General features: G+C 34.6%; 1 protein-coding gene across 3 annotated transcripts in view; it reads left to right on the forward strand.

Annotated features, from left to right (window-relative positions):
* Nucleotides 1–503: 503 nt before the first annotated feature.
* ARMC3 (armadillo repeat containing 3) overlaps nt 504–27137 on the forward strand; it is a 146714-nt gene continuing 120080 nt past the window's right edge. Inside the window, exons 1-3 of one of the 3 annotated variants that reach the window (XM_052000803.1) lie at nt 504–689; nt 5845–5893; nt 17927–18044. In XM_052000803.1, the coding sequence (XP_051856763.1) occupies nt 5846–5893; nt 17927–18044 (166 nt within the window). In that variant the 5' untranslated portion in view covers nt 504–689; nt 5845. The remainder of the gene's footprint in view (nt 690–5844; nt 5894–17926; nt 18045–27137) is intronic. The other 2 variants (XM_052000805.1, XM_052000804.1) reach the window with 2 other exon arrangements.

Below are 27137 nucleotides of genomic sequence, written 5' to 3' on the forward strand. Positions count from 1 at the left end.
GAGGAATAAAGGGACTGTTGAGTATCAGCGAGGAGGTCATAAACAACCGCTATTATTGCAAATTGTACAAAGAACAATCACCGGGAGGTGATTACTTAGCACAAATTAACCGCTCATTTTCCGAGAGTTTCAGTGTGTATACTAAGATAGGATGGGGATGACTCTTAGGAGAAATTGAAATATAGGAGGGGACAGAGCCCTGACAATTGTCAAGGGCTACCAGGGGACGCAAAGCATTTTATACAGAGCAGTGGAAGTCAGATTGGCCGTGGGGCTGTTGCGTTTAAAATTGTTCACTCACTGGAGCCGGTTGTTAAAATGCAATGTGAAAAGGACGGCCATCTGAACCTATCATTCTTACTAAAAGCAAGCCAGGGTTTATTCAATCTTTGAAAAATAAGAGAAGAGCAGCTGGCATTAGCTCCCGCCGCCAAGCCAGGAGCTGGTCCAAGCTCCAAGGGATGCGATGCCATAGAATGCAATGGGATGGATGCTCTCTCCCAGCAAGGCGGGACAGGGGGCGGGACCTAGGCCTATCGAGGGGAGGCGCATGCGTTGAATTCTCCGCTGTCTTTCCTTCCCCACCCCAATCTCCTAGCAACTGAAAACAACCCGAAGCCCAATCCTGGAGCAGTGAGGGAGGGAGCGGGAGGGAGCTGTGGGGCGGTTGATCACGGTTCACAAAACAGGTAAGGGCCAAGGCTGGACAGGAAAGGGGAGTTTGAAGGCAGCATAGAGGGTCTGGGGGCAGGTAGACTCCCTAGAATCCCGGGTTGGTGGAGCAGGTTTGGAGGAAACGTTCAGAGCCAGACATGGTGTTATGAGGGGATCCCTTGCCCCTATCTCCACTTATTCAGTGCTCACCTATTCCAGAGCCCTGCCTGGCTAGAGTATGGTTTTTGTATTTTCTTTATCTCTTCACCTCTTTTTTCTTTCTCCCTTCCTTTTCTAACGCTTTCCCCTCCCTCTTCTTTTCCCCTTCTCTCTTTCTCCCTCTCATTGTCCTCTTTCCTCCTCCTTCCCCCTTCTTTCCTTTCCCAACGCCTTTTCTTTACCCCTGCTTCTTTCTCCCACTAACAACCCCTCCTCCCTCTTTTCTTTTTTCAGTGCCTCTTCTTTCACCACTTTTTTTCTCTTTTCTTTTCTCTTAATTCCTTTATCTTTCTTTCCCATTCCTCTCCCCTCCTTTTTCATTGTTTCTTCCTTCATTTCTCCTTCCCTTTTCTTCTCCCTTCACCTCTTCTTTACCCTCCTTCTTTCTTACCCTTCCCTTTCCTGATACTTGTCTTTCTGTCTCCCTTTTCCTTTTCTTCTTTCTCTTCTACTCCCTTCATCCCTTATCTTCTTTCTTCTAGTCCTATAGTGGCCAGCCTGGGTTCATATATTAACTATAAGACCTATAGGCAAATCCTTTAAAATCTCAAATGCCCTCAGGCAACTCTCCAACTATAAGGTATTGACTGGGTGGGAAATTTTCTAGATACACTTCAGGAATTTCCATTTATGACACCTCTACAAGTCTAGAACTGATCCTTTCCCCACCCCTTCTCTTAAAAAAAAAAGTGATGATCTAATTCTTTCCAGCTTTAATAAGCATTAGAAAGAATAAACAAAGAAGGGAAGGGAGAAGAAAGCATGACCATAAAAGGGAGTTAGAAGCCTCAAATAGAAGTTGTTTTAAACAATTACCTAAGTCCAAATCAGAATAGAGGCACATTATGAGTAAAGAATAGAAAGCCAACCTCAGAATCAGAAAGATTGGCCTCTAGCCCAACTGACACATAGTAATTATAAGACCCTGGCTAGTCAATCTCTCAGGTGTTCAGGGAGGCAACTCTTTAAAATATAACTTAGAGAAAATACTAACCTGTATCATAATCATATATGTTTCCCCATGGGTGTAAGATTCCATTCTAAATCTGTCTTGTCTTCTCCCTCTTTATTTTTACTCTTCTTTATTTGTTTTTTCCTATTTCTATTATTTTCTATTTCTTTTTGTCTCAGTCTCTCCGTGTCTCTCTCCCCACTCCCTACTTCCTCAAAGCTCCCATTGGTTTAATTGAGTTTGCTAGATGTTCCATACACGTCTTCCCTCCTTTCCAAACTTCTTCCTGGGATTCACTACCTCAGAATTACCTTGGACTCTCATTCTCCCTCACCCCACATATCCAATTAAATATTTTTGCCATCTTGCATCTGTTCCCTTCAGGACACTGATACCTGCTGCCTTAATTCTGGCTTTCAATATCGCTCACCTAGATTACTATCACTTCCTCTGTGCCTCCAATGTTTCACCCCTGGTTTATCTTACATACTGCTACCAAAGTAATTTTTCCCTGAATGCATATCTGACTGTGACTGCCCTTCTTAGTCAACTTCCAGTACTTTCCTGTTTTCTCAATGATCTAGTCTAAATCCTTCTATTTAGCTTTTAAAGCCCTATATAACCAGGCCCAACCTATCAATGGCCTTATTGAATGTTATTCCCTCTCCCACCCCCTGCAAATCCAGACAAAGAAGACATTTTTTCTAATCCTTACATATAACATTCCGTTTTCTTTCTCTATGGCCTTGACTGGCTTTTCCTTTTGCCTGGAATGTACTTTTCTTACTCTATCACAGAATTCTTCTTTTCATGAAGTACCTCAGGCAACACCTTCTGCATGAAGCCATTCTGATCCTTCCCAACTCCTAGTATCCTCCTTTCCCCAGCTAATGTATTTAAATACTATATAGATGTATGTGAGTATATGTGTATGTATATATATATATATATGATATATATATGCACACAATATACATCCTTATGTAATACATATAATTTGCATTTATTCATCTTATATTTGTATTGCACACATATGTACTTTCTTCTCCAGTGAAGCATAAATATGGAGTGATTCTTTCATTCTTTGTATTTGTTTCCCTAGCCCCCAGAATAGTGTCTGGCAATAATATACTAGGCACTTAATGCTTGATTCATTAATTAGTAGAAGGTCTATCATCACAATTTCTCTATAACAGTGAAATCATGGGTCCCAATTCATATCCAAAACAGAATATGATTGTAGAACTCCCAAAGTTGTTAACTCCGTTTTTTGTGGAACTCCTTTTTTATTTACTTCTACAAATCATTAATACTGAAATAAGAAAAATAGGTGCTAAGAGTTAGCATTAGAAGGTTCCAAAGATATATGTCTACTGCCCTCAGTTCTCTGATTCCAAATCCAATGCACTTTGCCAGAAAAAAAGTCTAAGAAAGAGGGAGGATCTGTAAGCCCTGGCTAAGGGCCCAGGCAAATCCTGTCTCAGAGGCTCTGGGGAAGAACAAGGTCTAAGGATTTGGTGGAGGCCAGGGTTTAATTTACTATTGTCAGAGTGTCCCTCTGAGCTTAAGGCCCTGGGAGTGGGTAGTAGAATGTGGGAGGGGGAAGTGTGCTCCAAAGGACTAATAATGGGAGGGAGCTGGAGGGAGCCTCAGGCTTTTGAGGATTTTTTTTTTTTTTTTTTTTGCCTCACTGACCTTCAATCAGTCAACATCATTGATTAGGAATCTATGTGCCAGTAACTGTGCTAAGTGCTAAGTGTAGCTAAGTGCTAAGTGGATAAACATTGGAAATCAGGTAGCACAACTATTTGCAGAATTGCTTTTCAAGTGTTGTTCATAAAGGAAAATTAGGATCACTGAATTTATAGGAGACAGCAATTTTCATTAGCTCATTAAATTTTATTTATATATATAAAATTGTATAACAAAAAATCATAGTATCATATACACTCCTATTTCTTCTGTTTTGCAAATAGAAATAATTGTGTTTGATTGTTAAGTAGAACTTTTTTCCTTAAGATTTTGTTATGACCTACATCAGGGCTTCTTAAACTTTTCCCAACTCATGACCCTCTTTTTACCTGAGAAATTTTTATGTGACCCCAAGTATATAGGTATGTAAAATTGTATACAAATGAAACATTTCCTGATAATCATAATTTCACAATGACCACATTCAGTTACGAGACTCCATATGGCATCAGAAGCTGGGGCCTAAATGGCTTGTTAAGGTCTTGTTCCAAGGAGCAGTCAGTAGAGTGCTCAGTGTCTAGCACATGGTGGGCACTTAAATTCTACTTGACTGATTCCTATCTGATACACTGCTACCAGCTTAGTTCAGGACTTTATTTGCTTTTCTCTTGATTATTCCCATAGCCTCTTATGTGGTCTTCTTTCCTCAAGTCTTTCCCCACTCTAGTCCATCCAATACATCCAATACAGCTAAAGGCATTTTTGGGGAATATCGATGTGACCACCTTGCTTTCCTACTTAATTCTGGTATTCCCTATTGCCTGGAGAACAAAATACAAACCTCTTTCTTTAATTTTTAAAAGTACCAGATTGCCCAATTTTTCTAATTTTACTATCTATTATTTCTTCTCTGGCACTCTGGATTCAACCTGATTGATTCTTTCTTTCTAACTTCTAATCTTTCATCTATCATAGCCAGGTCTGGAATGTATAGTCTCATCATCTCCCCCTCACAGAACCTTTCTTCCTTCTTCATCTTCTACACTAAACTTTTCCTGATCCCCCAACTCCTAGTACCTTCCCTATCAATCCAACTTTTTAAAAAGAAGTATTTATTTTGTATTTATATTTTGTTTATTGTATTTTTGTATTTTGTATTTTTGTGGGTTTTTTGTATTTTGTATTCTTTTAATATATTTATAGATATACTTCTTGCTTTCTTTGTTAGAATGTAAATTTCTTGTCAGTACAGATTATTTAATTTTTTTTGCATTTACATCCTAAACATATACTATAATCCCTGGCATAGTAGATAATAATAAATGTTAATTTTGACTGATTGAATAAAATAGTATAATAGAATATATATATATTACATATATATATATATATATATATATATATATATATACATATTTCCTGTTTATGGAGGCTTTAACACAACCACCCTGTAAGGATAGTAGTACAAATACTATTACCTTTATTTTATGTATGAGGACCTAAAGTCCTTCTTAAATGATTTGTTAATGATTACACATCTAATTAATACATGAAATAGAATATAAAGCCCAACTTTTTCTCCAACCTTGCCAAACTGAGGATGGTTCTCAGATGAAAAGAGATGCTATCTATACTCAAAATCTTTCTCACTTAATAGAACCTATTAGGTCTATGAGGTGATGAATTTTTAAGACAAGGCAATTATATATATATATATTTTTTAATTATGCTGTAAAGAGCTTTTGATCTCTGCTGATTGAAAGAATACCTACACCAATAAAATTACAAGTTCTTGACATAGTTTTCTTTTAACAAAATGAACAACTTTGTTTTGTCAGTACCATATATGATTATGTAGAATAGAAAAAAAAGGGCAGGTTATGGTTTCAAAAGATTTCAGAATTAATTTCTGTATTTCATGAAAGAGCAATTCCCACAAAGTAATTTTGATCAGTCTTTAAAATGAAAGACACACACACACACACACACACACACACACACACACAGAGAAAGAGAGAGAGAGAGAGACAGAGAGAGAGAGAGAGAGAGACAGACAGACAGACAGACAGAGAAAGGCAGAAGACAGAAAAAGAGACAGAAGATGAATATACTGGATTAGTGCCATAAAAGATTTAATTCTGCTGCTATTTAGTCATCCTTTGTCAGAGAATCAGTCATTGGTTTTTTAAGCATCATTACTGCCTACATTTCACAAGCAAAGTCAGGACTTTTCCACATCATTCTTAATAAACCCATGAAATATAAATTGTATAATAGGAATAGTAAGTAATAGAAAATAGAATAATTTTTTTTGTCTGTCCTTTTAGAATGGGTAAAAAAATAAAGAAGGAAGTAGAACCTCCTCCTAAGGATGTGGTAAGTTTTCTGGTTTGCAATATATTATAAGAAAATTAGTCTGATAGTACTTTGACTATTGATTTTTTGACAACTCTTATCTGAAAAAGGGACCTTGGAGGCGATATAAAGCATACAGGGAGATATATTTACTTAAGTCCAAAGTCTGGCTAATGTCTAAATTATCCAGTTCTAACATATATATATAATCTTGGAACAGAAATTTGAAATATTGTGATCATTTAATTACAAAATTAGAGACCCACAATTATTTTCAAGGATATGAATGATATATCAGGTTAATGAGTAAGCCTTTTTAGTTCTTTGAAATATTTAGCCAGAATTTGAACTATAATTATTTTATGTGAAGAAAGCTGTCTAAAATTAGCCCAGTTAACTGGATATCAAAAATAATACATTATTTACTTAGAATTTTGAAGTATATAAATGCTTCACTACTACTACATCATTTGGCCATTTTCTACTACACAGGACATATATCCACTAATGTCTCTTTCTTTCAAAAAAAAGTTTTCTTTTTTTAAAATTGCAAACAAGTGAAAGATTTGTCTTTTTTTCAAAGCTAGAGGGAATGCCCTGGGCTGCTAAAGTTTCAAATTTGACACCTGTGAAAAGGCAAATATAAATAAAACACTAAATAAAAAAACTTTGTGAAACAGCCATAAATAAGATTTTCTACTTTTAAAAGAAACAGGATTGTAGGCCATAATTAGTTAATGTTAGAGCTGGAAAAACTTAGTGATCATCTAACCCAATCTCCCATTCACCTTAGGAATTTTTTTTTAACATAAGCAATCATGAAGAATACAAGTGATGGAGAACTCCTTGGTTCTTTTTGTTCCCTCCGGAGTTAGGAGAAAAATCATGAACTATTTTAAAATGGTCATCATAGGATAGATTAAGTTACTGAAAAGAATTTTAGAAGACTATTTGGTCCAACATCTTTCATTCGATCTGAAGCCCTGAGAAGGGGAGGTGATCTTCCTAAATCACACAGGAAGAATTGGAACATAGATTTTCTGACTGACTTGGAACATAGATTTTCTGACTGACTCCAAAGTTACTTATGCATAAAGCTGTCGGTTTCATGTAATTGAAATGACCTATTTTATCCTTTGTAATCACTTTCATCACTTGTTTCCAGAGCTATGAAAAATACTTGATTTGGTTTTCTTTTATTTTTTTATTCTGAGATTTTAAAAAATATTCAAATCATTTGTTTATGTTGAGCTTATTGTGTCATATGGTATAAAATATCGATCTTAACATAATTTCTACCAACTCTTCAGGTTTTCCATCATTTCTTGAAAAAAAATTTATTCCCCATTAGGCTGTGAGCTCCTTGAGAGAAGGAAGTGTTTCAAAGTTTACTTCTTTTTTGCATCCTCAGTGCTTATGCCTGACACATAGTAGATATTTAATAGATGCAAGTTAACTGATTTATGTTGCTGGAATTATTAAATACTGGGTTGCTGAGTTCACAGTTAAGAGAAGAGGAAAATAAAGAAAAAAAATCTTTTGTATCAGATAACTCTGATACAAGTCTGATACCTAAAATATGTACTTATATATAGTATATATATATATACATGTATATATACATGTATATATATATATATAAATTCTACATATCAAAACACATAAACAATGAAAGCGTTAAAAGGAAAAAAACAAATTGTTTTCAAAAGAATTACAAGCCGGGGGCAGCTAGGTGATGCAGGGAATAGAGCATCATTCCTGAAGTCAGGAAGACCTGAGTTCAAATGTGCCCTCAGGCATTTAATACTTCCTAGCTGTGTAACCCTGCACAAATCATTTAATCCCAGTTGCCTCAGGGGAAAAAAGAGAAGAAGAAAAAGAAGAATTACAAGCCATTATCAGCCATGTAAAAGGCTGTTCCAAATCACTAATAATAAAGCAATATACATCCAAAACAAGCTTTAAAGTTTCACTTCAGATTCAATATGACAAAAGATAGAAATAATGGTCATGATGTAGGAAGACATGCACACTAACACACTATTCATGGAACTATGGATTGGTCCAAACATGAAAAGAAATCTGGAACTATTCTAAGAAAATGAATAAAACATCAATACTCTTTGAACCCCTACTGCCATATGAAATTTCTTGTGTATGCTAAACTATGTATAGCAGTACTATTCATAATAGCAAAGAATTAGAAACAAAATAGATATCCATCTATCAGAGAATGGCTGAACAAATTATCACTCAGAAAAGAGATATAGCTGTGCTATTGGAAATGGTGAATATGAAGAATTTGATAAGACATGTATGAACTGGTATAAAGTAAGAAGGATGGAGAAACAATATACACAATGACAAGATAAATGTAAAGAATAATATCAGACATTGAAACTGAATGTTGTTGAGTTCAATTATTATGATTCAGCCTGACCCCAAAGAAGGAATATATTCTACCTCTTATTTGGAGGTATAAGGCACTATGAAAGTGGAATAGAGGCTATACTTTCAGACTTTAATGATATATAGACTAATTTTGCTGAACTGTTTTTCTTAATTTTTGTTTGTAATAAAGGATGTTTTTTTTTTTTTGGTAAGAGAGGAGAGAAACTTTAGAAAATGTAAGCAATGTAAGATATATTAGTAAACATTTTAAAAGTGGCTATCATGTATCCCCTTAATTCATCTCTTTTTAAGGTTTACTAACTCCATTCCTTATATTAGACAATTTGTTGCCTCTTCACTATCATAATGCTGCAATCTTCCCTGATCATGGCCCTACAGCTCTAGATATGGTCTGACTAGTACAGGATAAAAGGGGACTATTATATCCTTTCTCTAAATATCATATTTCCATTAATATAAGCTGACATTGCATTAGCTTTGTTAGAGGCCATATCATACCATTCACTTATACTGAATAGCTTCCTGGAAGATGGTAGCCTAATTTTTTAATCAGAATTCTTTAGGAAGAACTTATTCAGTCTGAGGTTAGACAAGCTAAGGTTTAGACATTCGATCTGACATTAGACTATGCTTGGAATTAAGATCTGCATATCATAGTCCTTCATAATTAGACATCTTAGAACATTATGTGCAGTGACATAATGAGCAATTTTGTGACTGGAATAAAATATTACATCTAGAATTTTTATACTTCCCCATATTATGATGAGGCAAAATCTTAGAATAGTAACCATACCAGAAAACAGCCTGTACTACATCATTATTACATACTTAATATTATTGGTAAAATACCCCAGAAATATATCAAATATGCCTGCAATGCACAGAATATCTGAGGTAAAAAAGAAAGGTATAAATATTTGTTCCTCTTGCCATCTCCTTGTTGATCATTCTACTGCAGAAATGTCCAGAGCAATTTCCATGTAAGAGAAGTTAATGAGAAAGCTAAGGCAATATAATATATCTTTTCAAGTTCCCTACTGGAGAAGGAAAGAGCAAACCGCTCCAGTACTTTTTGCCACGAGAACTCCAAAAGTTTTAAAAATGTTTATTAATATATGTGATCCTGTGAGGTAGATAAAAATAATTCTTATTTTAGAGATGAGGAAACTGAATCATTTAATAACATGGCTAGAATCCTAGCTAGGAGTGTCCAAGGCTAAGAATAGATCAGGGAAGTGCTGTGGTCCACGATGTCACAAAGATGGACAAGACTGAAAAACTAAACTGCAACCACAAAGCCCTAGAGGTGTATCTTGCATTTGATATATTTTTTCACAGAATTAGAATTTCAAGTTGGAAGGAACCTTAGAAACCAAATAGTTGAACCAGTACCTGAATAAGATAGATGTATTTGCCTTAAAATTAAATTTTATTGAGCTCAGGGAAATTCCTTATACCTTACGTAGTAGTAAAGGATGTCACTGAACAGCAGTAATATAATAATTAGTTGCACAGGTCTCAACTTCTGGTTCCATTGCAGCCGTTGTGGTAACAATGTAGTTATTCCTCCCTCTTTCTCCTCCATCTTCTTTCTAGGGTTCCTGGAAGGGACATGGACATTTTCTTTATTAACTCCTATGTATAGATCTCTTGCCCATAATCTTTACAATTGTCCAGATAGTAGAACCACACACATTTGTTTAAAACCAAATGCATTTCAGGTCCTCCTCTAGATCCCCCCCCTGTACAGAAGCAAATTGTTGCCATGATTGCTAAGGAAATTCACAGTAATACACCAATAAAGAGGTCTGAGGCATGGAAAATTGGACAAATCTTCCATATTTGTGGTAACACTAATGCATACAGTTTAGTCACTGGAAAATAGGGAATGAGTCAATGTAACTATCATTTAAAACTCAGAAAGCTCTGTATACAGGGAGATAAATGTGATATAATCTCATTCCTTGGTTCCAATAACAGACTTTGTTCTTCACAGAACCTCTTTTGTCCTCTCTAAGATTTGTGGAGTGTCTTGGATTCCCTCCTATGGGTAGTGAATGTTACTAGATCATCAAGACTGGCATTTACTGAGTTTTAGTATGTCTACCAGATGTGCACATGGGGAGAATTCACAGACTATGTAAAAAGGGCAGTGTCTATGGATTAATCGGCAAATAGGGACACTGAATAATATGGCACATGATGTATACTATACAGTGTTTCTCAAACTTTTGTTCTCAGTATCTTCATGTTGTTAAAAAAAACTGTTGAGGATCTGTTCGAAGAGTTTTTATTCACATGGGTTATATTTATAGCTACTTACTATATTAGAACTAAAAAATGATTTTGAATTTGTAGACCCTCTGAAAGGGTTTCAGAGACCCCAACAATTCTTTAGACTACACTTTGAGGACCATGAATTGTATAGCATGACATAGAGAAAGCTCTGGACTTAAGAGTCAGGAGTCCTAGGCTCTATTTCCAGCCTCAGACACTTCCTGGCTATGTCATCAAATGATTCAGTTTCCTCTTCTCTAAAGTAAGGATAATTATGTTTCCCTACCTACCTCTCAGGACTTGTGTGGTAAAAGTGCTCACATGAACTTAGTATTCACATTCTTGAGAAGCGATCCATTGTCATGAGGATGGTGATATTCCCTCGTAAAAGCCTTAAGTCTCTTTAAAAATATTCTTCCCATGTTACCATGGTTGAGGAAACATTCTAGTATCGATCCTGCTTCAACCCCCCGCTCTAATTTAAACGAGGACCTCTGCGTACCCTGATCCTAATCATGTCATTAACATAGAACCAGAAGTATCATGCCCCCTCTGATGAGGAAGGGGAATGCAATAACATTCAGTAAATGCCTACTGTATACAAGGCATTATGTTGGTCACTTTACAAATGTCATTGCCTTTGATGCTCCATGACAACGTTGTAGAGTAGGTACCTTACTATCCCTGTTTTATAGTGGAGACTTGTCTAGGTCACTGCTAGGTGGCACCATAGTGCACAGAGTGCCAGGCCTGGCATCAAGTTGAGAAGACTCATTTTCCTGAGTTCAAACGTAGCCTCCGGCATTTACTGGCTGAGTGATCCTGGGAAAGTCACTTAGCAGTTTTACTTTTTTTTTTTTTTTTTAAATCTGTAAAGTGAGCTTGGAAAAGGAAATGGCATGTATCCCCCTTAATTCACATGTGTTTCTGCCAAGAAAACCCCAAATGGAGTCATGAAAAATCAGACACAACTGAAAACTGAACAACAAAAATGGTCACACAGTAAATACTTGAAGGATTTGAACTCTGGTCTTCCTGACTCCAGTCCAAGCACTATATTTACCATCACTCAGCAGTCCTTAACTATAATGCTAACCAATAAAATTCATCTCCATCTCATATGTTAAAATACTATCACAGTGAGTCTATAGGGTGCAAACAATAGTTCTACATATGTTTCCTCATGGCAGTTGAAGCATTTCTCCTTCTATACCCTGTTTTACCTGGAAGAACAAAGAACCCACAAACTAAAAACCTTGAAGAGGTGAATGGAGTCAAGGTTGCTGAGTAGAAGCAGCTGTCAAACTCTCCCCAAATTTCCCTTGAAATGTCTTATTTTAAATAATGTCTGAAATCGAATTTGGGGGCAAGCAATAGAAGTTCAGGGTGAGTCATTTTCCAGTTCAAGAAAGCTTTGGAAAGAGAGGTCTGTGTCCCGGAGGTGGGAGCTGGCCTAGAGCCAGGATTGGAGGTTCATCTGTGGGCCATGGAGGAAGCTCTTACAGCAGAGATAGTAAGGCATCTGGTCAGAAAAAGATAAAAGGGACTCCTAGGTAACTCCATTGCATGTAACCACTTCTGAGCCACAGTTTCAGGACAAAGATAGGTGCTTGTAGTGACTGAGGGGAGGAGCTCTGATGAGTAGCGTTCTTTGCAGTCACAAGAAATCCTCCCTGAGGAGCAGGATCACTTAAAGCTACAAGGAATCAGAAGTACTTCCTGGTGTAAGGGCCAGTGCAGACCAGGAGAGAAGTGATTGTATTTCTACCCAAATCACACTACCTTGGAAGCACTGAAAACTTTGCCCCCTTCCAAACTCCCAGAATTAGCTCTGAAAACACCTGAAACTTGGGACAGCACCTCTCTCCCCACCCTGGGAACAGAGCCGAACTTTAATATAAAATTCTAAGTCAAGAAATAGGCTTGGAAAATGAGCCACTGACAAAAAGAACTTGACCATAAAAAGTTATTATGGTGACAGGGAAGATCAAGACAGAAACTCAGGAAAAAACAATGATATTAAAACATCTACAAGCAAAGCCTTGATTGAGTTGGATGTAAGCCCAGCAAGAATTCCTGGCAGAACATTAAAAAAAATTTTAAAATCAAAAAAATAATGGTAGAAGGAAAATTGAGGGAAAAGTGAGACCTATATGCACAGAAAATATTCTTGATATTATCAATCTTTCATATTCAAGAAAGATGAACCTCCATTATTTGATCATAATTTTTTGTCTTTTCATCTAAAACTATCCTTTGTGCTTGCTGCTATCTCCAGTCCCTCAGTATTATCCTAGCACACAAACTACCACTCTGGTCTATGTTCTTTCCCCTCGCCCAGGCAATTGGGTTAAATCACTTGCCCAGCATCACACAACTAGTACCAGTCAACAATCTGAGGCCAGATCCCAACTCAGGTCCTTCTGACTTCAGGACCAGTGCTTTATTCACTACACCATCTAATTGCCCCTAGCTACACTCTTCTTAACTTGATATATTAGTCTTGATACACTGATGAAACAGTTCAACTCCTTACCACTAACTACTCTTAGAATGAGGCCTACTCATTGGATAGATCTGCCCTGTGGATTTATGGGAGAACATGAACAAATCAGAGTGAGAAGGCACTGGTGGATTTAGACATTAAAGGTAATTTTAGCCATTATTTAGACTTTACCTAAAGTAATCACTTCGATTTTTACAATAGATTTCTATTGATCTCTAAATAATGTGCTCCACACACATTCATATTGGATAATTTTTTATCTATTTTTCTCCTGTATTAAACTGCTTCTCATTTTTTGAAATAATTAGAGCCTCAAGTCACCAAAATCTATTTTATATATCTCTTGATATGTTAAATACTATGGAACTCATTAACTTTCCTTAAGCTAACTTTAAACTTGTGTCCTATGAGGAAATTTTATTTCTATCACTGATGGAAATTTTTTTACATTTTTTCATTTAACATATAAATTAGGTTATTCTTGATTACAAGAGATGGCTCCCTATAGAAAGAATAGAGAAAGAGGGGGTATATTTGAGTATTAACAAAAATTAAAATATTTACATGTCTATATTTGAAATTTGTTAATTGATAGCTTCTCTAATTATCATAGTTCTTAAAAAATTCTAAGCCTAGCTAGAATGCCTCTTTTTTTTTTTTTTGGAGCCCTGTTAGTAATTTTACTTCATCATTTGTTTAGTACATAGTGTGAAATTATAATCTCACCACATGCTTTTTGATGACTATAGCTTCCTCATGTGAAAGCAGAAGGAAGCAGTAATTACAGTTCCATATTATTTGTTTAGTAATGTATCATTCTATTATATCTATCATTTTATTTTCAATTTCCTTAAGATAAAAATTACTATGATAGACTCTATGGGAGTAGCAGATTTCATGCTGACTTCCTCTGCCCACAACTCTATGCTGACCCTTATCAAAGTGCAATATTTCTTCACCTTTAACAGTTTTTTTTAATACTGCAATTTTCACACTTACTTACTTTTCGCTCTTATTCTTTAAATAAAATGAGACCCTCTGGTCTCATGCCTCCCTTTTCTCAACCTTCAAAATTATTCTTTTGAATGAGTATGCAGCCTAAGTACAAATGACTGAAAAATCATTTTGCTCATATGTATCCTATTTTAAACCAATCTAAAATAGTGAAAGGCAGGTAGATAGCACAGTAGATAAAGTACTGGAACTGGAATCAGGAATACCTGAGTTCAAATTCAACCTCAGATTCTTAGTAGCTGTGTGAATCTTGGTCAGTCATTTAACCTGTTTGCCTCAATTTGTAGGTGAAAGAAATAACAAACTACTCCAGTATCTTTGCCAAGATGATCCCATGGACAATATGGTCCACAGAGTTTACAAAGAGTCAGACATAACTAAAATTTGGAGAAATATTTGTTACCTTGGTTTCTATCAACTATCTCTATTAGCCAGTACTTTTGTAATTATCCCTTTTTGCCAACTGAGGTCAAATGGACTAGATTCAAGCTTGGATTAAAGGGTTTAAAGAAACCCAGAAAATTTCCTCCCTGAGAATATCCATAATTGAATGATTCCATATTTGAGTCAGCTCATCTGGTAGTAATCAAAGTATCCAATTAATATTTTGAACATAAACATCTATTATAATATAAAGAAGGATATAATAGGAACCTAAATCTAAGTCCAGTAGAAAGGAACCAAATTAAAAGCATCAGTATTGGAATTTCTGACATAGTTGAAGAGTTAGAACTTCTTCAGTGAAGACTTCTTTAACATCCTCTCTCAATCTTGGTCTTTCCTGTCTTTGGCTTCTTAAATTATAATTGTCACCCTTGCTCATCTGCAGAGTCACATGAGGTTGTCATGACCCCCAAATACGGGGCCTTAGGTCAGGCAGAAGTCCTCAGGAATTGATCAGACAAACCAAGGCTTTACCTGCTGACATCACTTGGCATTGTTCCTCTCCAGCCCAGCTGCATACAAGTGACTCACCTGCTCCCAGCTCCCAGTTTTGATCTCTTATAATTAGAGCTAATGATTTCTGTATTCTTCCCCATACGTCTAGTGTATAACACTCTAAAAAATAAAGCTTTTACTCTTCTCCTCAGCGTCCTTCCTGTAACCCCAAAGAACAGGAAAAGAGAAAAGTCATCATTTATGCCTGTAACAGCCTCCATCAACTTCCCTTTCCCCTCTAACCCATTTAAGAGTTTGCTATTCTTGAAAACTACATTGACTGTATAAATACAGTACAGTCAGTTTATGAGCATATGTTATGTAACATTTATCAGATTATACCTAACATATATTTATATATACACATATAATATTATTAATATTATTATTATTTATGGTTGTTTGGATCACATGCAGTTATCTATGGTGTATAGTAGCACGTAGTAGAGTTGTTTTATACAGTAAAGAGGAAACTCATGATGTAGAATCCATATTTATTATTGTGTGACCTGGCCCGTCATTTAAACTCTTTCCACCTCATTTTTCTCCTAAGTAAAAATGAAGATAATATCATCTCCATTCCTAAGAGTATTATGAGGATAAAATGAGAATAATTATAAAGCATTTTGCAAACTTTGAAACACTGCATAAAAATGATAATAATAAGTAATTTAGAAAACACATAGACTAAAGAACAGAAAGACATGAAAACTATTTTTAAAGCTTTTTATTTTCAAAATATATGCAGTTTTCAAAATTCACCCTTATAAAACCTTGTATTCCAAATTTTTATCTCCCTCCTTCCCCCCAACCCCTCCCCTAGACTCAAGTAATCAAATACATGTTAAATATATGCAATTCTTCTATACATACTTCCATATTTATCATGCTATACAAGAAAAATAGATGAGACAGAAAACAACTTGCAAACAAACAACAAATAAGTGAAAATACTGTGTTGTGATCCATACTCAGACCCCACGGTCCTCATTCTGGATGCTGATGGCTTTCTCCATTACAATTCTATTAGAATTGGCCTGAATCATCTTATTGTGGAAAAGAGCCATGGCTAATAGAATTGTTCATCATATAATATTGTTGCCATGTACAATACTATCTTGGTTCTACTCTCTTCACTTAACATCAGTTCATATAAGTCTTCCAGACCTCTCTGAAATCCTGATCATTTCTCATAGAGCAATACTATTCCATCACATTCATATAACATAATTTATTCAGCCATTATCCAACTGATGGGCATATATTCAGTTTCTAGTACCTTGCCACTACAAAAAGGGCTGCCACAAACATTTTTGCACATGTGGGTCCTTTTACTTTTTTATGATCTCTTTAGGATACAGGGTTAGTAGAGACACTGCCAGATCAAAGGTTATGTATAGTTTGATAGCCCTTTGGGCACAGTTTGTATTGCTCTCCAGAATGGTTGGATCACTTCACAAGTCTACTCACAATGTATCAGTGCCCCAGTTTTCCCACATTCCCTCCATCATTCATTATTATCTTTTCCTGTCATCTTAGCCAATCTGAGAGGTGTGACGTAGTATCTCAGAGTTGTCTTAAGTTGCATTTCTTTGATCAATAGTAATTTAAAGCATTTTTTTACATGACTAGAAATGGTTTTAACTTCATCTGAAAACTGTCTGTTTATATCCTTTGACCATTTATCAATTGGAGAATGGCTTGTATTCTTATAAATTTGAGTCAATTTTCTCTGTATTTTAGAAATGAGGCCTTTATAATGCCTATTTTTAAGTATTTAAAGGGTTACCACCTAGAAGACGGAAGAGTCAGAAACCATGAAATAATTGCACAGAGTTGCTGTTAAAAAAAAAAAAAAAAGCTTCCTAACAATTATAGCTCTCCTAAAAGTAAAATGGATCAAAATAGTGGGTGTTTTCTCTATGGGGGTCTTTAAGGATTTGCTTGAATGATTGCTTTTTGGGCACATTGTAGTAGAGATTGCTTTTGTGTAAGGTTAAACTAGGTATCCACTGAGATCCTTTTTCAGTCTCAAATGCTATGATATTCTGAAAGTGGGTGCCCACTGACTGGGAAACGGCTGTACAAACTGGTATGGGAATGAAATGGAATATCATTGAGTTATAAATAATGACAAATATAAGGAAATTGGAGAAAGGTAGAAAGATTTTGCATATTCTATTGCATGCAATAATAAACACAATTGTTATAATACTGTGCATAAAAATCCACTGACTTCTAGAAAGCTGTAATAACCAAACTTGGTCTTGAAGAACAAAAAATGAAACATACCACCTTCCTCTTGGCAGAGAGGCAAGAAAACCAAGGGACAATGCTCCATGATATCAAATAATTTCATGTTCATTATTAATGTTTGTTTTTCTCTGTTACAAGGAAGGATTTAATTCTAGGAAGAGATGTTTACACATATATATGCATATATACATTATACACACAGACACACACTATACACACACACATACACACACACACGTGTATATATATATACACACACACACACACACACACATATATATATGGAAATAATGGTGATGTAAAATAAGAAAATTATTAATTTTTAAATAGACTAAATTCACTCAAAGTGGCCACTGACTATATCTTCTGAAGCTTATAATCTATTCTCTATTTCTGGAAATTTTTTGAAAATTCATTAGATTATGAAAATTCATAAATTAGAATTGAAAATTCATCATCTTTGCATAACAAAAGCCCTCAGTTTTGGATTTCTACTTCCCAAGCTTGTCTGTCAGCTGCTGTGGTTCCTCAGATAGCCAACAATTTTGCCACATTCAATTAAATTTATTTCTAGAAATCTTTAATTTTGTTTATGTGATACATTCTAAAGGTTATTTGTTAGTGAAATATTACTATTTTTGTTTCAGTTTGATCCATTGACAATTGAAAGTAAAAAGGCAGCAACAGTGGTGTTAATGCTTAATTCTACAGAAGAAGAAATTTTGGCTAAAGCATGTGAAGCCATTTATAAATTTGCCTTAAAAGGTTTGTTTTTCCCTTTGTCTTTCTTTATAAATTACTTTTAGAATATTTATAATTTGATAAGCTCCATTTTTATGCCATGATTAACTTATTCCTTATCAAATTCTTTTAAGAGAATCAGGTTTCATTTAACACATTCCCTCAGAGAATTAATTAACAATTTACAATTTCTGATCTAATTCTTTATTAATTATTCCATATGAGAAAATTATTAGTTCTATATGAATCACATAAACAGTTGGTATAATTTCAATATTGAATAAAAAACTTTGACTTTTCATTATAGCATACAATTTTTTTGTGTGTGAAAATTAATGAATTCAGAATTCTGTTTACCTTAAAAATACTTTACATTTAAAATATGATAACAAAAATATTGTTACTTTGCCATCTTCATCACTTGGATGAATATCCTAACTGCTCTGTTCGACAGAGGACACAAGAATCTTTCCAGTCATCCAGGTTCTCACCCTTAGATTCTTCTTTGCTTGTCCCATTTCCGTTAATCCCCAAATTCCCTCACTTGCCAATTTTAGCCAGTTTTATCTCCATCTATCCATGTGCTCTAGTTACATAATCGCTACCCTAAACTGGAGCCTCATAATCTTTCATTTAGACTATTAAGAGAATTTCCTATTTGCTTCTCTGCTTCCCTGGTTTCTCTCCTATAGCCAGCTGCTAAATTGATTCTCCTAAAGCATATATTACTCCCCTAAGAGAAATCTTGAGCAGTTCCTTGTTTCTTTGGGATAAGAAACAAAACAGCTATGCCTGAAAAGTTAAAAGTACACTTCAATATAGCTCCCACTAACCTTTTTAATCTTTGTCTTATTCCCCTCCTTAGACCTCATAGCTATTTTCACACCTGGAATTTCACTGCTTATCTCTGTCTTTGCACAAAGGAATACATTTCTTCCTCATTATGCAAGATAGAATTCCTATCTCCAAAACACAGCTCAGGTACCACTTATTACAAGAGAACTCTCCCGATCTTCTAGTGGTTAGTGCTGTCTTCCTAATAAAATTACTTTTTATTACTTTGTACATATTTTGAGTTGACTAATCTGTTTCCATGTTGCATAGCCCCAGGAAAATGTAAGTTCCTTGAGGACAGAATGTTTCCCCTGCCCTGACCACGATTCCTTGCACAGAGTAGTTCTTAATAAATATGTGTTGGATTGAATTACATGGTCTTGTCTTGACATTTTGAAGCATTGTTTGAACTACTATTAATCTTATTAAATGTGAACTGCAGTCCAATAACTCATTTTTGTATGGAAGTAAAGAAATTAAATTGATTCTGTATCATTTTATAATTCTACTTTGTAATTGACCCTGTTTGATATTACTTTGTTTGACTGCTTAGGCCACATTGCTAGATACTTGAGCTGGGCTCAGGAATTCAGTCCTTCCTCTGAATTAACTTAAAGTTAATTTAAGGGATGGACCCAAGATGGTGGAGAGTAGACAGGTCTTTGTTTGAGCTCTTCCTGACTTCCCTTTAGAGCAACAAGATCAAGCCTGTGAATTGGTTTTGGAATGAGAGAACACACAGATATTCGGAGTGTAATAAATTTCCAGAAGAATATATTTAAGAAGAATTTCAGAAAAGGTCTGTTTCAATTGGGCATGTGGGGAGGCAGCTAAACACATGCACAGCACAGAGACCCTGGATGGTATGGTGTCAGCACACTGAGGAATCTACCAGGAAGCTTTTTAGTCAAACTATAACAGCATTAACAGCATTGGCTATTTCAGCCTGAGACAATCTCCCCTTTACTTTAAGAGCAGACCCCTCTACCTTTTAAAAATGAGAAAAAGAAAAAAAAAGCCCTGACCATAGATGGCTTTTATGGAGAAATAGAAGAACAGATCTCAAATCTTGAGGACATTAGAGGCAAATCATCTCCAGATGAAACCCCAAAGAATGATAGGAGTTGATCTTCATCTCACAAGGATCAAGAGTTAAAAGAAAAATGGGGAAAGAAAATGAGAACTTTTCAGGAGAGTTTGGAAAAGGAAACACTAAATCTATTTTAAGGAGTTTTCTTAAGAATATTTCAGAGAAATGGAAAAAAAAAACATATAACTCCTTACAAAACAAGTAACTCCTTACAAAATAGATTTTGATGAAATAGAAAAAGGAACCAATTCATTGAAAAACAGAATTTGTGAAATGGAAAAAAGTCCAATAAACAACACAACTCATTTAAAAGTTCAATTATCAAATAGATAAGAAAGCTAACTGAAGAAAATAATTTGCTAAAACTTATCTCATTGAGTCATTCACTTCCATTTGTTCAATTCTAAGTTGATATCAAGAATGAGTCAAACAAAACAAAAAAAAAATAGAAGAAAATGTAAAATACCTATCAGTGGGAAAAACAACTGACCTAGAAAATAGATCTAGCAGTGGCAATCTAAGAATTACTGGATTTCCTGAAAACCATGATGAAAAAAAAAAAAAGAGCCTAGACAACATCTTTCAGGAAATCAGCTAAGAAAATATCCTGATGTGTTAGAACCAGAGGATAAAATAGCTATTGAAAGAATTCACGAATAACCTCCTGAAAGAGACCCCAAAATGAAAACTTCGAGGAATATCATAGCTAAATTTCAGAATTATAGATCAAGGAGAAAATATTGCCAGCAGTCAGAAAGAAACAATTCATATATTGAAGAGCAACAATCAGGATTACCTAAGGCTTAGCAACTTCTATTTTAAAGAATCAAAAAAAGCTTGAAATACTATATTTTGAAGGCAAAGGAACTTGAACTGCAGTCGAGAACCAACTGTCCAGCAAAATTAAGCATTATCTTTTCAGGAGAAAAGATGGACATTCAATGAAAAAGGTGAATTTCATTAATTTCTGGTGAAAAGACCAGAGCTGAACAGAAAATTTGATCTTCAAATATAGACCTCAAGAGAAGTTTAAAAAAGATAAAAAGGAAAGAAAAAAAAACTTTCTTTTAAAAGTTAAAACCTTTTTATCCCTATATGGGGAGATGGTATATTTAACTCTTGAAAACTCTATGTTATGGGCACACTTAGAAGTTGTAGATATAATTTGATTTTATTGTGATGATATGAAAAAGAAACTAGAGAAGGAAAGGGGATTGTACTGAAAGAAAAGTAAAGGGGAAGTAAAATGGGGTAAATTACATCTCGTGCAGAGGCAAAAAAAAAAAAAGTATTGCAATTGAGGAAGAGAAGGAAGAGTAAGTATTGTGTGAACCTTACTCTCATTGGATTTGGCTCAAAGAGAGAATATCAAACATATTTGGCTTCACAGAGAAACTTGTCTCACCCTATAAGGAAGTAAGAGAGGAAAGGAAATTAAAGAGGGAGGTTAATCTAAAGGAGAACAGAAGTAGAAGAAGAAAGGGATAAGAAGGGAGGAGAGGCTATAAAAGGGGAAGGCTGTTTGAGGAGGAGGTCAAATGCAAAACACTGGGGTGAGAGGAAAAGAGGAAAGGAGAAAAATATGATTTGGGGGGAAATAAGATGTTGGGAAATAGTAATTTTAACTGTAAATGTGAATGGGACAAATTCTACCATAAAACGAAGCAGACTGGATTAAAAGCCATAGTTCTACAGTATGTTGTTCCAAGAAACACATTTAAATCAAAGTGATACATACAGAATAAAGTTAAAAGGATGGAGAAGAATCTAGTATGCTTCAACTGAAGTAAAAAAAAAAATCCTGACCTCAAATCAAGCAAAACCAAAAATAAATCTAATTAAAAGAGTTAAAGAAGGAAACTTCATTTTGCTAAAGGATACAATACATATCAGTACTAAATTACATATGCACCAAGTGATATAGTATCCAAAAAGAAGTTAAGAGAGCTGAAAGAAGAATTAGATAGCAAAACTATACTGGTGGGGGAGGGGGGATTCTCAATGATGCTCTCTCAAAACTAGATAAATCAAACCACAAAATAAATAAGAAATTAAGGAGATAAATAGAATCTTAGAAAAGTTAGGTATGATAGACCTTTGTAGAAAATTGAATGGAGACAGAAAGGAATACCCCTTTTTCTCAGTGGCACATGGAACCTACACAAAAATTGACTATGTATTAGGGCATAAAAACCAAATCAAATACAGAAATTCATTATGATGTGATAAAAATTATATTTAATAAAGGGCCATGGGAAAATAGACCAAAAATTGGAAACTGGACAATCTAAAAGAATAAGTGGGTGAAACAACAGATCTTAGATGCAATTGATAATTTCATCCAAGAGAATGACAATAATGAGACAATATGCCCATGCCAAAATTTATCAGATGCAGCCAAAGCAGTTCTTAGAGAAAATTTTATATTTCTAGTTGCTTACTTGCATAAAATAGAGAAAGGAGGTCAATGAATTGAGAATTTAAAAAGCTAGAAAAAGAAAAAAATTAAAAACCCCCAATTAAATACCAAATTCAAAATTCTGAAAATAAAAGGGGAAATTAATAAAGATTAATTAATTTGGAGAGCAAGAAAAATAAAAATAAGAGTTTTATGGAAAAAAAACACAAAAATAGCTAGAAAAGCTTTTAAGTTAATTTGATTAAAGAAATTATTAATATCAAAATGAAAAAGGTGAATTTTCCACCAATAAAGAGGAAATTAAAGCAACAATTAGGAGCTATTTTGCCCAACTACAGGCCAATAAATCTTATAATCTAAATGAAATTGATGAATACTTACAAAAATATAGATTACCGAGATTAACTGAGGGAAGAGATAAATAGTCCCATTTTAGAAAACAAAAACCAAAAACAAAAATGAACAAGCTATTAACTCCCTAAGAAAAAATCTCCAGGGCCAAATGGATTTACATGTGGATTCTATCAAGCATTTAAAGAACAATTAATTCCAATACTATGCAAACTATTTGGGAAAAAAGTTCTACCAAATTCCTTTTATGACACAGATATGATGTTGATAACTAAACCAGATAGGCTCAAAACAAAAAAAAAATTATAGGCCAATTTCCCTCATGAATATTGTTGCAGAAATATTAAATAAATTATTAGCAAAGTGATTTCAAGCAAAGTTATCCTCAGGATACTACATCACGACTAAGTAGGATTTATACTAGAAATGCAGGACTGGTTCAATATTAGGAAAACTATTATCAAAATTGATTACATCAATAATCAAACTAACAAAAAACATATGATTATCTCAATAGATGCAGAAAGCATTCCTTTTAAAAACACTAAAGAGTATAGGAATAAATGCAGTTTTCCTTAAACTATCAGTAGCATCTATTTAAAACCATTAGCAAGCATCATATGTAATAGGGATAAACTAGAACCATTGCCAAACTATATTATAAAGCAGTGGTCATCAAAAATCATTTAGTACTGGTTAAGAAATAGAATAGTTGATCAGTGGAATAGATTAGGTTCACAAGACACAATAGTCAATGACTATAGTATTCTAATGTTTGATAAACCTCACTATTTGACAAAAATTGTTGGGAAAATTGGAAATTAGTTTGGCAGAAACTAGGCATTGACCCACACCTCACACCCTATACCAAGATAAGTTTGAAAAGGTACTCTAAATCACTATTGACTAGAGAAATACAAATTAAGACAACTCTGAAATACCACTACATACCTCTCAGATTGACTAAAATGACAGGAGAAGATAATGATGAATGTTGGAGGGGATGTGGGAACACTGAGACACTGATATATTATTGGTGGAGTTGTGAACTGATCCAACCATTCTGGAGAGCTATATGGAACTATGCCCAAAGGGCTATGAAACTCTGCATACTCTGATCTAGCTGTGAGTGTTTCTACTGAGCCTGTATCCTAAACTGATCATAAATAAGGGAAAAGTGGGTGTAAAACTGTTTATAGCAGCCCTTATTGTAGTGGCAAGTAATTGGAAACTGACTGGAAGCCTATCAGTTGGGGAATGGCTGAACAAATTATAGTATTATACCATGAATGTTATGGGATATTATTGTTCTATAAGAAATCAGCAGGATGATTTCAGAGAGGCCTGGAGAGACTTAATGAACTGATGCTAAGTGAAGTGAGTAGAATCAAGAAAACAATACACAGCAGCAAGAAGATTATGTGATGATCATTTCTGATGGACATGGCTCTCATTAATAATGAGGTGATTCAGGCCAGTCTTGAATGGAGAGAGCCATGTGCACTCAGAGAGGGAACTGTGGGGTTTGAGTGTGGATCACAATATAGGATTTTCACTCTTTTCATTGTTGTGTGCTTCCATTTTGTTTTCTTTCTCATTTTTTCCTTTTATGATTTTTTCCATTTCTGATCTGATTTTTCTTGTGCAACATGACAAATGTGGAAATATGTTGTATAGAAGAATTTTACATGTTTAACATATATTGGATTACTTGCTGTCTAGGGGACGGGGTTGGAGGAAGGGAGGGAAAAAATTGGAACATAAGGTTTGAGGGTGAATGTTCAAAATTATCCATATGTTTTGAAAATAAAAAGCTTTAATAAAAAACAAAACAAAACAAATTAGTTTAAAAGGAAAGGTGGTTATTTCTCATGCCTTTGTCCCCTAAAATACTTCATTATTTGTTTAGCTCTACAAAATTATTATCCCAAAGAGATATTTTGAATCATAAATTGTCTAAATATTCTTGTCTTTGTGTAAAGGAGTTTTTATCTCTTCTAAAGAGACATCAATTCTCTTTATAGTCAGATAAATCCCTGCCTCAACCCTACAACCTATCATCTTTTCTCTATACCTATCAAGACCCTTTCTTTGTTGTGTATTATTAAAGAGGATCCCCTTCTTCTCTGAGAAGTCACTGGCTTTCTGAGGTTGTTAGCTGTTCTTTGTTAGCAGATAGACATATCATTATCACTATCACTGTAACCGATCTCACTCAGGATCTTTCTTAAAACAAAATGAGACAGAGGTCACCTCGAATTTTGGAAGACTATTCTAAGGGAACACAGGTGCTGGAAGATCAAAGTAGTAAAAAGTTTTGAATCTAGGCTCAATGATAGATGGCAAGTCTGTCACATGAATATCAGGCAAATTATAGCCATGAAGGCTTATGGCCAGAAAGATGGAGACCAGTTGGCAAATTCTTTTTCTACTATACTTTTTCTACTGTACTAATTCTACTGAGATCTACATTCTAACAATGATGAATATCTATTGAAGTATGTGTGGAATACTTACACTAAGGATAACATGTCCTTCAAGTTTTAAATAAAATGTCAACAATATTTAAATGTTTAATATATTAATATTTACTATAATGTATGATATTAGTAAAACTATCTAAGAATGAAAATATCAAATGATTAGAAAATACATTAGGTTTTACTCTTAAAAAGTTAAGAAATCAATGCCTTTTAGTCCATATAGGATTTTCACTCTTTTTATTGTTGTTTGCTTCCATTTTGTTTTCTTTCTACTTACCCATTTCTACAAAGTTTTTATGGGAATAATGCACATAATATTGAGAGCATCCTTGATGAAGGTTTGAATAGGGAAGAGTGGACTACATTTTTATGATCACAGAACTAACTGAAAGAAATAATTTCTCACTATGCTAACCTTTGCTGGCTATTTTAAAAGCATTTGATTCAGCTCAGCAAAATGTCACTTTAAATTTTCTTTCTAACAAGATATCTCTCAAGTGTTTATTATCAAAATTACACAACATTCATGCAATATAAAAATAACAAGAGATAATATTTAGACACAAAATAAGGAAACATGTACTGCCTGTGTGCCAGTGTCATGGAAGAACTTCAGCAGAGCTTGAATCAGAGAAAGATTCCTTGTAAATGACAAGGCTTTCCAGATGCTCCAAATTGCATGTATAACATTGTTTTAATTGCATCAATTCTCAAAATATTGTGGAGCCTCCTAAATGAGATCCATAATTTCTTTAGGTAGTGTTTAACTATCTGTGAAAGAAAAAACAAAAACATAAAGAGCAATTACTGTCCAAACTATGATATATAGTTGAATACACAATCTATTAGCTTGTCCATCAGTTTTTATATTTTGTAAATTGGCAATCACTGGGTCCAAAATTCAAGAAGAGAAAAGCAGACTGGATTGTCTTGGGAAGTTGAAGGTTCTTTTAATGACCCCAAATTTCTCCCTGGATCAAAGGTCCATCTTTTTAATACCAACATTCTTGCAGTGTTGTTGAATGATTTCAAGTCATATAACACTACTCCAAAGAATTGAAACTGTGGGTCATCCAAAAGGCATTGAAGAGACACATGGTATGAAAGAGCAGATTTCAATGTATTACAAACAAGGAATCATGAAAAGTAGCTTAAGGAACATCACTAAAAATTCATGAGACTAATCATATGATAAGAACAAGAAATGTTCTAAACTGAACCTAACACAGGAGCATTTTGGTTCAAATTTTGGAACAAAATGAGAAACTCAAAGGTTCATCCAAAAGTTTAAAAAGGAGATTTGCTAATCACAACAGAAGGTTATTCAACCAGCATAGGCATTCGGGATACCATGACTTGGTCCACTTGAGGGAAGCTCTCTGAGTTGCTCATCACGATTCATCAGCCAAGCATCAGAGAGCTCCTTGTGGTTGCTTTGAATTTAAACAACTAGGAATCTGTGTCAGCAGCCTGAGGCTTTAATGTACTGAGAAAAGCAAGATTCAAGTATAATCTCAATATTTTTTAAAGATTAACTTGGTTAGGAGCAGATGTTGGGAAACAAATAAACTAATTTCTTAGTGTGATTGTGATGCTTGTACAACTGAAGGAGGACATGAATAAGAATTGCTCCACTTGAGCAGGCAAGAATGTGGTGTGCTTTGTCTCACTGAAGGGAATTCTCACGTTGATGAGTGCACTGAATCCTTTCTTTTGGAAAATTTTTTTTTCTTTCATTTTGAGTTCTGAGCTTCCTTCCTTTTTTCATCCCAATATCACACAAGAGAAGGTCAAAATTTTCACACATGTACTCCCAAAATTTTAACACACATATGTCTGTGTATATGCAGGAAACTATGCAAGGCATACTTCCATATATCAGTTTTTTTCTGTGAAAGTGGTTAGCATTTTCCTTTGTAGATGACTTGAATATTCATATT

The sequence above is a fragment of the Antechinus flavipes genome, chromosome 5 (genome assembly GCF_016432865.1).
Source record: "Antechinus flavipes isolate AdamAnt ecotype Samford, QLD, Australia chromosome 5, AdamAnt_v2, whole genome shotgun sequence".
NCBI lineage: Eukaryota > Metazoa > Chordata > Mammalia > Dasyuromorphia > Dasyuridae > Antechinus > Antechinus flavipes.